General features: G+C 37.2%; 1 protein-coding gene across 1 annotated transcript in view; it reads right to left on the bottom strand.

Moving 5' to 3' along the window:
* Positions 1-13,638, bottom strand: part of WDR49 (WD repeat domain 49) — a 135,612-nt gene that overhangs the window by 75,293 nt on the left and 46,681 nt on the right. The window contains exon 8 of the mRNA XM_078069536.1: positions 5,112-5,345. Within this exon, the coding sequence (XP_077925662.1) occupies positions 5,112-5,345 (234 nt within the window). The remainder of the gene's footprint in view (positions 1-5,111; positions 5,346-13,638) is intronic.

Below are 13,638 nucleotides of genomic sequence, written 5' to 3'. Positions count from 1 at the left end.
CATTTTGGAGTAACGCCAAGACTAGGGTACTTCCCGTGTCTCCAACAAGTGACCAGATCTCATGGCCTCAGGATTGACATGTAACTAAGTTCAGCCTTAAGCTGACGCTGAAGAAGAGCCGCGTTAATAAAAGGAAGGTCACCTGGAGCCCAGCAAATAAGGCAGGCAAAGAGAAAGTTTTCATTAGTGTTCATCCAGTTCTGTTCAAAAGAGAAACTCATTGATTTTGCCTTAAATACAAGCACTAAGAGGTATAATGTCTTGTAAGGTGGAGATAAATTTCCTTCAACCTTGTCCACTCCCCTTTGCTCAGATTTACATTTACCAAGGGAACTACCAATTGAATTGGTTAGAGTCTCAAATATCTCAATTCCCAAAAAATGGTGTGCAGAAGAGAGGACAGGAGATGCACTGTCACTAGAAAATTAGAGCCCAACCCCATTTTTAATGAATGATCTGGCTTGATGTTTGGTGTGATAGCGTGAGAGTTGGTCCTCAAGAAACAGCACCACTCTGACTAAAGTGAAAAAGATCTAGTCTTCAAATTTTTGAAGTCAACATCCCATGCCAGATTATGGGAACTTCACCAGTGACCTCAGGGGTCCTGCTGGAGGCAGCCAGGCAATCGCTGACATGTCTCTTTACATAACCATGCACGTGATTAATATGTTTACTCTTAGAGATTGGGTATAATGGTAAGATTCCGGGAGGCAATTTGTGTATCGAATTATCTAATATGCATATATTTTAACCTAGAAATGCATTCTTAAGATTTTACCCTAGAGAGATAAAGTCATGAGTGTGAACATATTTATGCACAAAAAAATTCATAATAGCAAAATTCTCATCAAGGCAAATGGATCAGTAAATTATAATACACATATACAATGGGATACTGTGCTGCTTTTTATTTTTTTTATTTTTTTTTAATTTTACCTATTGTGCTGCTTTTTAAAAATGATGAAGTAGGTACAAGGAAATATATTCATATATATATATAATTCCAATATATCACAGAATAAAAAAGTTTACAGAACCATATTTATATAAAATATTCTATGCACAGAGAGATATTTAGAACATGATATTTCCTCAATACTTAGTTCATTTTTTGAGCTTACTGCATGGTTTTAATTTCTTATAATAAGCACATAGTGTTTTACAAAAATAAGTTATTTAAATAATAAAAATGGTTAATATCATTATCTGCCAAAATGCGATGATGCCTAAATATCTAGTCTGACTGTAAATATGTTCTAGATGCAAGATAAACTGAAACGTTGCCTATTTTACAGAAACAAACCCACGTCATTAGGATAATAGCCATAGTGATAACTCAGAAATTTTATCTATTCCCGTTTATAGGATACTTACAAATACGTTTTTTAAAGCTTCCTAACCTTCATGGGTTTTTAATAAAAGCTTCATTTAAGAACTCAGTGCAAAGACAGTTCATTACAACTGCCCCCAGGATATTGAGTTACTTTGATTCTTTCAAAATTAAGCATTCCAGGGACTCCTTCATCCTGTCCCAACTTGTCCTGCTGCTAGCTAACTGCAAGGGCACGCTTTGCTGGGTGAAGAAAAGCATGTGGTTTCTTTTAAAAGATTTTGTGGGGCTTAATATCACTTTCTTAGATGAGGGTGCGAGGATATACCAAGAGGCAGGAAGATAAAGGAAAGTCACAGACTGCAACAAGTTGCTTTTATATAGAGATTATGTGGAGGCTCCACCAAAGTCCAAACAGAATGAATTCACAATAAAGTGTTGGCATCATGTTAAAATGACAGCAACAGAAAGGAAAGTTTTCATTAAACTCAGACAAAAACAAAGTCTACCAAAAAGACACCAAACCAGATAACCACAGAGCAAGTGCCAGTGGATGGAATAAGCATGGATTCCTTTTGAACTTGGAATGAGAAGTGGTGATAATTCACCAAACCTTGCAATTGAGCAGATATTTGATATTCAGGAGAGTCTAAGGAGTTGCAGGAAAATGCAGAAGTGGGAAACAAGGATCTTTTCCTTACACCAAAAACACAAGAGAGAAAAATGGGAGTTAAGTGTCTGACTGGAAAAGAACTAGAAATTCGAGCAATACTCTAAGAGGGGAGAGGTAGGTGTGGCGTGTCCCTGGAGACTTCAGGAGCTGAGAGGACCAAAGATGGGCTCTGGGACTGAATATTTCTGAGCAGGAACTGCAAGGGCTGAGGAGAGAAGGTGCAGGGTAAACAACTTCCTTTCCTGAAGGGGCATTCCTGGATGAAGCCCAATTCAGGGTCCCCTCCCCCATCCAACATTTAACCTGAGAGGTATGGGGGCGCTGGGGGAGCCTTGCTAAGGCTGGCCATGTGGGAGGAGGGAGGGCTGCTTCCGAGAGGCAGGCCACAGCAAGGCAATGCTGGAGGGATCCGCGCTGTTACCATTTTCATGTCTAGGCTCCCCACTCCCCCTCCCCCCCTCCCTGCCACCACACACACACACATTTAAGAGTCAATAAACTAAAGCTTAGACATGAGAAGCTAGCTGCCCAACATCTGAACTCTGATCTAACTCAGCGGTTCTCAAAACTTTTGATCTTGGGATTCCTTTACACTCTTAAAAATTATTGAAGAATCCAAACAGCTTCCATTTATGTGGGAGAGAGAGAGAGAGAGAGAGAGACTATGTATCTACCATATTGGAAATTTAAACTGAGCAACTGTTAAAACACAAGAATACAAAGTCATATATTCCTTTAGCTGTTAGAGCAATGATGTCATCACTCATCCTGTAGCCTCTAGAAAACTCCACTTACACTCATGAGATAGTAAGAGTGACAAAAACAAACAACAAATTAATAATATGATGAAAATAGTTTTGATCTTACAGATTCCCTGAAAGAATCTGAGTCCCCCCAGGGGTCTGAGATCACACTGTGAAAATTGCTCTTTTAACCTCAAGTCCTTGCTTTATTTTTGCAAGACCAGGCAGTAGTATACTCAGTGAATGACGTTCCCAATCTGGTTCTCAGCTCCCTTTACTGCCTCAACTCCCACAACATTTGCCACGTACTTCCAAACACCAGAATAAATCCTCTCCCTGTTTAAAAAAAAAAAAAAATGCACTGTGAGTGCTCAAGCCTCTTTGAAGGTGCTGATGATGTATCTTCTGTCTGGAACTGCTTCCTTCTCCTTCTAGAGAATCCCGCTATGAGATTTCTGGGCTCTAGTCTGTCACCCACCCCAGCCCCAGGCAGAACTGATCACCTGCCATGGACAGCACTTTGCTCTTCTCTCTACTTCATTTTACTGGATTCCATTTTTCCTTTGTGAGTTAGTAATGTGTCTGCCTTCCCTTCTTTCATCCGTCAGCCCCATAATGAGCACCTGTCAGCAATGAACACCAAGAAGACCTCCAGGACCTGAGTCTCCCTGAGCTACTGGAACGAAGAAACTATAGTGGATGAATCTGCTTCCTCATTGCTGGCACCTGGACTTGTTCAAAACTGTTTTATTTGCTTTGTCTAATTACTCTGAAATGATAAATTATCACTGGTGGATGGCACTGTGGGTGATATTGTTTTCTTTGTTCTTAACTGCAATACATTTTTATAGTTATAAATGTAATACAATGTTAAAATGTTTCTCTATAGCTTAGCCACTAATAATCAGGAAACATGTATGAAATGAACAGCTCTATGTACTTTATATACATATCAATGCTTTTAATTATTTATACTCTTAACAGCAAAAATAAGCAGAGGTGCAAATACCCAACCCGATTGCACAGGGATTCTTCCCACAGCCTATACCATATGTGCATATTCCACTGCTCCTGGTAACTTGCATATATTTGCACTATCTTAGCTTCATCTTCATGTCCCAAATGGAAGGTTCCACATCTTTGTGTCCCATTTCCTGAATTCCTCATGGGATATTGCTCATCTAATGGCCAGACGACATAGGATCTTAACATCTATATACAAACCTAGCTTCTTAACTCCGCAGCTCTCAATTAGCAAAATGTTCTCCTGGAAATAAATACATCTCTCGCTTGGCCACCAGGGAGCCGAATTAACTGGCTGCCTTGGTGAAGTTCAGTAAAACATTGACGGGGGGAATGTTCCCTGCAGATGGAATTCAAAATGGATTGTTTCGTAAAGGATTTTTATCTCCTAGAATAACCAGAAAACAGTGTTTGAAGTGGTGACATGACACACTACTCATTACTAACAAAGGGCTTTCCGCCCCTCACGCAAAAACCCAACTACTCATTTCTGTGCAAATGCAGAAGCTTCTGCAGAAGGGAAGGGAAGGATGGGCCGGAGTTATTGTTTAAGTGGCCGCATGCTGGATATGGGCTCTCTGCTCGGCTCCTGCTATGCGGGTTACGATCAGTCCTGACGTGATCACGGCAGCAGACTAACCTCCGCCGGTCCCTCTCCCTGCGTGACACCGTGCACCCACCCGCCCTGTCCTCTGAGAAGGCCTGTGGTCCAGGCGGCATCTTCCCTCCAGAGGAGCCACAGCTTCTTCATTGACATTCAGGTAGCGCTCCCATAAGCAAAGGCTGCAAAGTGTCATTAAAGTGGTGGGGAGACAAACAACACTCGTGCTGCATACCAAGTGGCACCACATTTAACTGAATCATTTTATTATGAATACATTGCGGGCTGCCACTGTGAGCCACTGGTGTAAAATAGGCTGGCAAAATGGATCTCTGCTAATTACATTTCATGCATATTTCAGAACTTTCCACGGGGATACGGGAGGCTGGCGTTCATAAAATAGAATTTTACAACCAGGTTCACTTGCATTTGGCATCAAGACCCAAATGAGCAAGTAACAAACAGAAGTTCAATTACGTCGCATGTTTTGTTTGTTTTCACTGGAATATTGTAATTCCTTATAACTCTATCTGCGTCGCCGTGGTCACTGGCTGAAAATGAAATCCCTCTTCAAATCCACCTGAACACACATCCTTGCAGAAAAGCACAAGGCTATTAAATCGTTTCTTTCCCACAATTTTTTTTTGTCTATATTTGTCCTCAGTTGCCTTAGGTTGAATTAAAGGAATGAGCCTCTGGCCATGGAGACTTGTCGGGAGAGGGACAGAAAAGCATCATTACCTGCTTCAAGACCGAATTGTAAAGAACACAAGTGACTGCTGTCTTGTGGCTCTTCACCCTTGTGCTGGCCTCGCTTTTCATTGCCAACAATGCGAGCTGGTTATTAAATGAGATGAAAAGTCGTCCATGGGCTTCATCAAAGTGGAAGAGACATCTGAGGTCCTGACTTTTGGGAAAAGAACAAGCTATCCTCTGGATGGACAGCTGGTGCTGAATATCCCAGAGTCTCAAAACCTGGATAAAAAGTGATCAAGTCATACGAACATGTCAAGAACAATTGTCATTTTTTAGCCAAAATTGTTTCTAGTTCATGCTCAACCCCAGGCAGATTTCCTCCACGGTGCTGTAATTGTTCCTACTTCTGTCATGGCACAGAGTTTTCTTGCATTTCCTTATCCATTTAAATGTCTTCTCACCTGTAATCTTCCCCAGGGAAGGACTGTGTTTTGTCTCAGTCCCCTGAAGAGTGCTGTATTTAGCAAGTACTTGTGGTAGGCAGAGTAATAGTCCCCCCAAATGTCCATGTCCTCCTCCCTGCAGTGTGTATGTTCTTTTGCATGAGCACAAGGGATTTTCCAGATGTGATAAATTAAGGACTTTGAGATGGAGAGATTACGGGTGAGTCCGATGTCATCGTAAGGGAGATTAGAGTGATGGGATGTGAGAAGGACTCTATCTAGTATTGCTGGCTTTGAAGATGGAGGAAGTGGCTATGTGTCAAAGAGAAGGCAAGGACAGGGACTCTCCCCCAGAGCTTCCAAAAGAGGAGCCCCTGCCAACACCCTGATTTTAGCTAAGCGAGACCCATGCTGGAATTCTAACCTGCAGAACACAAATACATTTGTGTTGTTTTAAACCACTGAGTTCGTGGTTGTTTGTCACATTAGCAACTGAAAAGTAATATGGTCTCTCTCTAATATATTTAATACTCTCTATATAGTTATACATACACATGAATATATTATATCACTATATAGTATATAATACATATATACATATATATTTTATGTGTGTGTGAAATAAAAGACTTGGTATTAAGTGAAATCAAGTTCACATAAACCTCAGACATTAGATTCTTATTCAAACACAGACAATCAAGACACAAAAAAGACATGCAGATGGCATGAGACAAGCACTGAAGAAAACAGGAAGAGCTGCTTTGCAGGTGCACGTGGTGGCTGCTGTCAGCCATGGTACGAAATTAACACAGGCAGTGAGGGAGAGTTGGAAGGAAGACAGTGAAAAATCCCTCCAAAAGATGCTAACAGGCAAGTTCTAGGGCTAGACTTCTTGAGTTCTAATCTTGGTTCTGTCCCTTACTTTAGGGCTACCTCTAGCAACTTTCTTTGCCTCTCTGAGGTTTTGATGTAGTACCTACCTCATCCAGTGCTATGAAGATAGGAACCAGACCCCATGTCAAGCATTTAGCATGATGACCAGCATGTAATAGTGTTCAATAAATACTTTTATTATTAAATGCATTGTATTATGTTTTCATTGTGTAAATATTAGAACCAAAGAGGTTCTTTCAACTAAACTAGTCTATCTTATCCAATGTCAGAATTATTTCTCAATTATCTATAAAAAATGGTCTGTTTAAATAAGTGTTTGTAACTCCAGAAGGCAGGCAACCCTGCAGTTCTCAATGTATTTTAAATCATATACTCTTTTGGGAAAATAAAATATGTCCAAAATGATGGTCTATCCCCTCCTAAATGCATGTACCCATATATGTACACAATTTCGCATATAATTTTTTGGGTGCATAGACATGCACAGCCTTCATACATAGGTACAGATCTTGGGAATCCACAGGATAGAAATCCCTACCATCAGAACTCACTCCACCATGGCAGGCTCCTGATTCTCTCACTCTGTTTGCACTTTCTCTCCAGGGAGGGGATCATCATTCAAATGTTGTTTACTTTTAACACCATTGTTGCATTGGTCCATGGACTAAAATCCAATAGTACTGGAGGGCTTTATTCTCAATCCACCTCTCTCAACCCCAGGTCCTACTCCTCAGAGACAGTCTTTTTTAATTATTTTTTTAATTTTTATTTATTTGGAGACAGCCTTCTTTAACCTTCCTGAGTTATAGATTTCTCCATAACACCAAATAATAGCAGTGTATGTATGTGTATGTGTACATAGATTATATTGAGCAAACGTGTGTATGTGCGTAACATATCATATATTGATCAAATGACTCTCTCCTTTGAAAGAAAAGAGGTTACTTACATTTTCTTTTTCTCCCTTTTCATTCCTCCCAATCTAAACTTTTTTTTCTGGTCCTATTGGCTGTGATACTTTAAAAAATATACTTATACATTAATTACTGCATTATCAATTTAAGACAGTATCTCTCTACTCATCAAAATGTAAGAATAACACTTGAAGAGCCTCAAGGACCTATGTTAAGCATGGTGCTCAGAATGGGATTAATATTTCAGGGGTGTCTAACCACTGTTAGAGGTTCTATGACTTCTTTAAACCATTTATTTTTGCATTATGATTAAGTCACTCCATCATGAAATTTGCTTACCTTGAGGTTCTGACTATGAAAAGCTCTTAATATGAATCCCATGAGCAAATAATCAAGCCAGACATCTACAATCTTACCTTCAAAAATCTGATGTATTAAGCCAAGACTAGGATTTTTCCTAATTTTGATTCAAAGTATGACAATGTAATTTTGAATCCTCATTCAATTATATTGACAATTCCTCCCTGATTTGTCTACATATCCCATGAGACATACTAGGTGTTCAATAGGTACCTTTCAAATTTGTTGAAGATTGTGGTTCACATAATAATATGTCTTTATCCAGCTCATTGATGGAGATCATTAGCTAGGATAAAGTCCAAGAATACAGAACCCCATAAAATCTTGCCTCACTTCTACATGGTTATTGCAGATTGCAGATCTCATATATTCCACAGATCTCATATAATCTACAATGACATTTTATGAAACTTTTTTGCAGATCCATATAATCCAATTTGCAGATCTCATATAATTGCAGATCTCATATAATCCACTTTGCAGATCTCATATAATTGCAGATTTCATATTGCAGATCTCATATAATCCACAATGACATTTTATGAAACTTTTTCAAACATCTTGTAGAAATAATTATGCTTGATGGATAGGGTAACCTCTCCATTTACCAACAATTATAACAAACTTAAAATGACCTAGTTAACCCCTGCCAGATAAACAGCATTACCCATCCTTCTAACTCCAAGAAGTTTATGAAGTAAATTGTTTTTTGTTTTTTGGGGGGAAAGAATTTTTCATTAAAGAATTCATTCTGGTTCTTAAACATTACTAAATTTTTTTATTTAAAACATTCTGGCAACTCTCCCGAATGTGTTTTTCCTCAAAAATATAAATTCGACAAGAACTAAGACTTGCAAATATTTTTCAGCGTGTTCTAAATATAAATAGAATTGATAAATTGTTATTTTGAATGTGAAAGGCACAAGATTAGACACATCTAGATTATTTTCAAGCACTCATATTGCTTATAATAGTCATACCCTCATTGTTCAGATTCCTGTCTTGTTTTGTATGGATTCCCTTCTAAAAAGTAGAAACTAATTTCATGTCAGAATAATAATCTGGGGCATAGTTGAATATAGATTAATAATAACTCAACAGTATTAATGGACTATAATTTCCACAGAATCATTTTCCACCGTGTTGTTCAAATAATTTATATTGCCTTTAATATTTTATTGACATATAGTCACATAAATTAAATGAAAAATTAAAAATAGATGAGCAATAACCTCTAGTCTATGATAGGTTAGTTCTTGCTATTAGCAACTAGAAGTATGTTTTTTTATCAAAATGTGTATGTTCATTACTTTTTCTTAAAATTATGGGGTTTCTTTGTTCTGCTTTCCCTTCTTCCTTCAAAGAACCCTAACTCTCTTAATTAGTGATCCATGATCCCAATAAGCCCCTTCCATCTTTAATTCTCTAATTTTTCTCTCTGCTGAGGATGAAAGCAACATTGATATATTAACATCAATGCACAAAACAGTGTTCCGGCGCTCACCTAGAAATCATGTCACAGTATGTGACCTCCCACATGTTTTTCAGTTTTTTCTACACTACCACATTCTATATGAATGGTTCTTAACCTTGACATTAGAAACACCTACAGTACTTTAGAAATCACCTGTTTGGGCCCTTTTGCCAGGTCGATTAAATCAGAAACTCTAAGGATGGGGCTCAGGCATTAGTATATATATATTTTTAATTTCCCAAGCATTTCCTTTGCATTGTACCTTGACTTCTCTACATGGTTTTAAGGCCAATGCTAATATCCTTGAACAAGAAATCTTTCTCTCAGCTTAATCAGTAATATCATGTGGCTTGGCTTTAAACCAGATAACTGTATTCTCCTTCTTTCCTAATCAGTCTTTATCCTTTTAATCATGAAAAAAATCTCACATTAATTCAGTTTTATTAATCAAGTCCTTCGACAAAATGTAACTTAAATACCTAGTTAATATTTGAGAAGCATGGGTTCTTCTCTTTGATATTCAAGTTGACTTCTGGGATAGAATTAGGCCACAGTTCAGAAAGAAGTATATTTAATATCAATTTTCATTCCAGATTCCTAGCGAGGTTTTCTTTATTCTTCGTAGGAAAAATAAATAAACTGACAAACACCTAAGCTTAAAAATCACAATAGAACAATTGATACTTTTTAATTTATATTTTCCACAAATTTTGATCTAAACTGTACACTCTGTTTTCATCATGACAACTCAGAACTTGTGATGTCTGTCCAAGCTCAGCCTTCCTAAGTCTAGTTCTTGGAATGGCATGTTTGGGGGCTTTCTATTTCATCATTTTTATATTAGGAGAAATAAGTACCTAAGCTTATCATTTTGTCACATTATCAATATCAAGACGAAATTTAGCTATTAACATAATGATGAGGGCATATTTTTTTCCTTAATCTTTACCTTGCTTCAACTGTTACCTATTTAATAATGCAAGATTATTCATATACATTAGAACTAAAAATCAGTGGACTGAGATCAGAAACCTGGATCCTCATTTTAATATTACTTAGATCTGTCAGCTTAGTTATGTGATTTTACCTATCCATTTCCTCACCTTTCTCCTAAAGTGGCCCCTGCCAGCTCTGAAATTCTGCCAATCTGTCTAGAATGTACTAAAGTTGCTCAACCCATTATCTATAGATTCCAAAACAACAATTCAAACAAATTTACAAAGGGGCACTGTGAAGATTGGACTAGAGAAATGTAGGACACCACCATGTTTTCAGTCTAATTTTGCTGAAGAATTTTTTCTGCTCCCATGGTGCTCCTGGGTGGCTCAGTCAGTTAAGTGTCTGCCTTTGGCTCAGGTCATGATCCCAGGGTGCTGGGATTGAGTCCCACATCGGGCTCTCTGCTCAGCAGGGAGCCTGCTCCTCCCCCACCACCCCGCTTGTGCTCTTGCTTTCTCTCTCAAATAAATAAATAAAATCTTTAAAAAGAAAAAGAAATTTTTCCTGTTCCCTGCAAGAGACAGAATCATTTCACATAGACATAATAAAACTGCACTAAACAATAGGAAAATATGTAAATACAACTGTTATTTTGTCCTGTAACTGTTATATTTATAAACAGGTAACTTCATGGATGGGTGGGTACATGGAGAGATGTATGGATAGATAGGGCATCTGTTTTCAGTGCCCTTTGTAAAACCAAATCAGCATTATTTACATTTTGGTAACACGTCCAAGATTAATTCAGAGTAGGAGGGAAAAAAGATTCATAGTGTCCTAATAATGACATAAAAGTAAGGGAAAAGTAGAAAACAGACTCAGATGACTCTATCAAAGTGAGACTTGTTTGGTTTCATCAAACATTTACTACTAACTCCTGCCATCCTGTAGGGGATAGATATAAAATGAAATAAGAAAAAGAGAGAGAGAGTATATATCACTAGGGGATTCTGAGGAGAGCAGTGCAGCATCTCAGCTCTCTGGGGTAATCCACAAAAATGGATAGCCTATTTCAGATGATAGGATAAAAGGAACTGATGGAACTGGGTCTCCTGAATACTCCTTTATGTATTAACAAGTCTATTTCTTCAGAATTTAAGCCTTTGGATAATCCATAAAAGCCTCATCAATGAACGCTTAAAGGCAATTTCGTTTGACATGATATATGCATGATCTACTGTATAGCTCAGATAGTGTTTTTTATCATAAAGTCATAGAACAGAGCTTCCTTTAAGAAGTATTTTTACCAGTTTTTTTTTTTTTTCCAGAACTGAAGTCAAACCTAAAATATTGGCCGCAAATTAAAATCTTCTCTGTGCTAACCATCTTTAAATTATTACCATAACCATTATCTTCTCTGTTTTTTTTTTTTTTACATTCTTTTCAACAAGAATAAGAGAAGATAAACAGCTCTAAGACTCAGATTTCTGTTAAGTGTCTGTTTGTGTATTCGATCACCGAGCTTGAAAAATTCAAAACATTTTTTCAGGCACTATGAATTGTTCTACAAAAATCTCATTGATGTCCCAGTTCAAGTATAACAAATTTAAGCTTAATAAGCTCAACTTTAATAGACTTAACTAATACCAACGTATTATTTCAGGTGCTCTCCTTTTTCAGAACAAAAGTTTACTTGGGAAATCAAAACAATTTCAATTAAACTGATTTTTTGCCACTATCATTACTCACCTAACACTAAAAAAGTCAACAGAATTTGTCTTAGTCTTCAAAAAAAAAGTTTTCTAATTTTGCTTTTCAAAGATCACCATTCCTATTTTATTTTACAAAGTAAACTTAAACACTTTAAATTTCCTTCCTTCTTTCTTCTCACTTAAGATTTATACTAACAACAGCTTTGAAGGAAATAAGTGAAAACCAGCTAGAACAAGGGAATTCAATTCTGGTTTAAGTATCATTGCAGACCTAACTAGGTTTTCATAGGGGTCCTTCTGCTTCAAAGAAACACAACTCTGAATAAAACATAATTTCTGCTCCCTTGCTGGGTCTTCAGGGAGTGGGGACCATCTCCACAGGTCCATAAGAAAAAAGAGGGAAAAAGAAACAAACTTAAAATGGAAATAGTGAACAGTAGGCATAAATGAAGAGACTGCAACTAGGAGCCTAAGCCTTGGACCATCAGCAAGGTGGAGGTACCAAGGCAAGACCGTTCAGTGAAACTGGACAACAGAAAAGGAGAATAGTTGCCTCAGGACAGCAGTTTTCCTCATTTCCACCTTCAGAAACACACAGAAATCTCTGGAGGAAAGCATCTTCAGTTTAGTTCCTCAGAATGCCTATAGTTTAGCAACAGCAAAAAACAAGGTAACAATAAAAGATAGCCAAACATAAAAAGGAAACAAGTCATCATGAGGGAGAACCGCCAGAAGAGCAAGTATCAGATTTAGATCTCTAAGGACTTCAGATACTGAAATTATTAGATAAGAACAGATAATAATGAAATTGAAATTAAAGAGCTAGAAATCAAATATCCCCAAATGAGCAAGTACCAAAAGACTATCCAAAATTATCAGGCAGTTAAAAAACACGTTTTAGGAAAAAAAAAACTATATTAAAATTAAAAACTCAATGAATGGGTTGTATAGAATCAGGGCACACCCTGATTAGAAACACTCACATTAAAGTCAAGAATACGATAAGGTGCCTCCTAAAAAAAAAGTAGGAAAAATCTGAACAAAGAATGGGAAAGAAATTTGTGCATGAAATTTTTCTGAAAGACAGCTAAAAGAATGAATAAATGGAGAAATACAGGGTGTGGTTTCTCAGTATTTTAAAGATGTCAAATATCATCATATTCAATGAAATTTCAACCCAAATACTAGTATGTTTTTTCATGAAACATGAATATTGATTCTAAAATTTACTTGGTTTGTAAAGGATAAAATGCAGAAGATAGTTTAAATTGAAAAAGGAAAACAAGAAGTAGAAAATGCCCTACGAGATATCAAAACATAGGGTGCCCGGGTGACTCAGTCAGTGAAGCGTCTGCCTTCAGCTCAGGTCATAATCCCAGGGGCCTGGGATCGAGTCCCACATCAGGCTCCCTGCTGAGCGGAGAGTCTGCTTCTCCTTTTCTCTCTCCTCTGCCTCTCCCCTTGCCTGTGCTCTCTCTCTCTCTCTCTCTCAAATAAAGTCTTTAAAAATATATATATACACACAATAAAATTATGCTGGTTAAATGATACATTTGTAGGAAAAGACAAATAGATTGATGGAAAGAATAAAGCATCCAGAAACAAATTTATATATATATATATATATATATATATATATATATATATATAGTAATTCAAATGATAATAAATGGCATTTCAAACCAGTGAGAGACAAATTATTCAAAAAATAATCTTGGATATCCATTTGTAGGAAAAAAAAAAAACCTTCACACAAAATAAACTGCAAAGGTAAATGCAAACTATATTCAATAACAGAAAAACTATTACCATAAACAAAGGAGAATATTTTTGTAA

This window comes from Halichoerus grypus, chromosome 1 (assembly GCF_964656455.1).
Source record: "Halichoerus grypus chromosome 1, mHalGry1.hap1.1, whole genome shotgun sequence".
Taxonomy (NCBI): domain Eukaryota; kingdom Metazoa; phylum Chordata; class Mammalia; order Carnivora; family Phocidae; genus Halichoerus; species Halichoerus grypus.
Note: the sequence above shows the minus strand (reverse complement) of the source record. Positions and strands in the feature narration are given on the sequence as shown.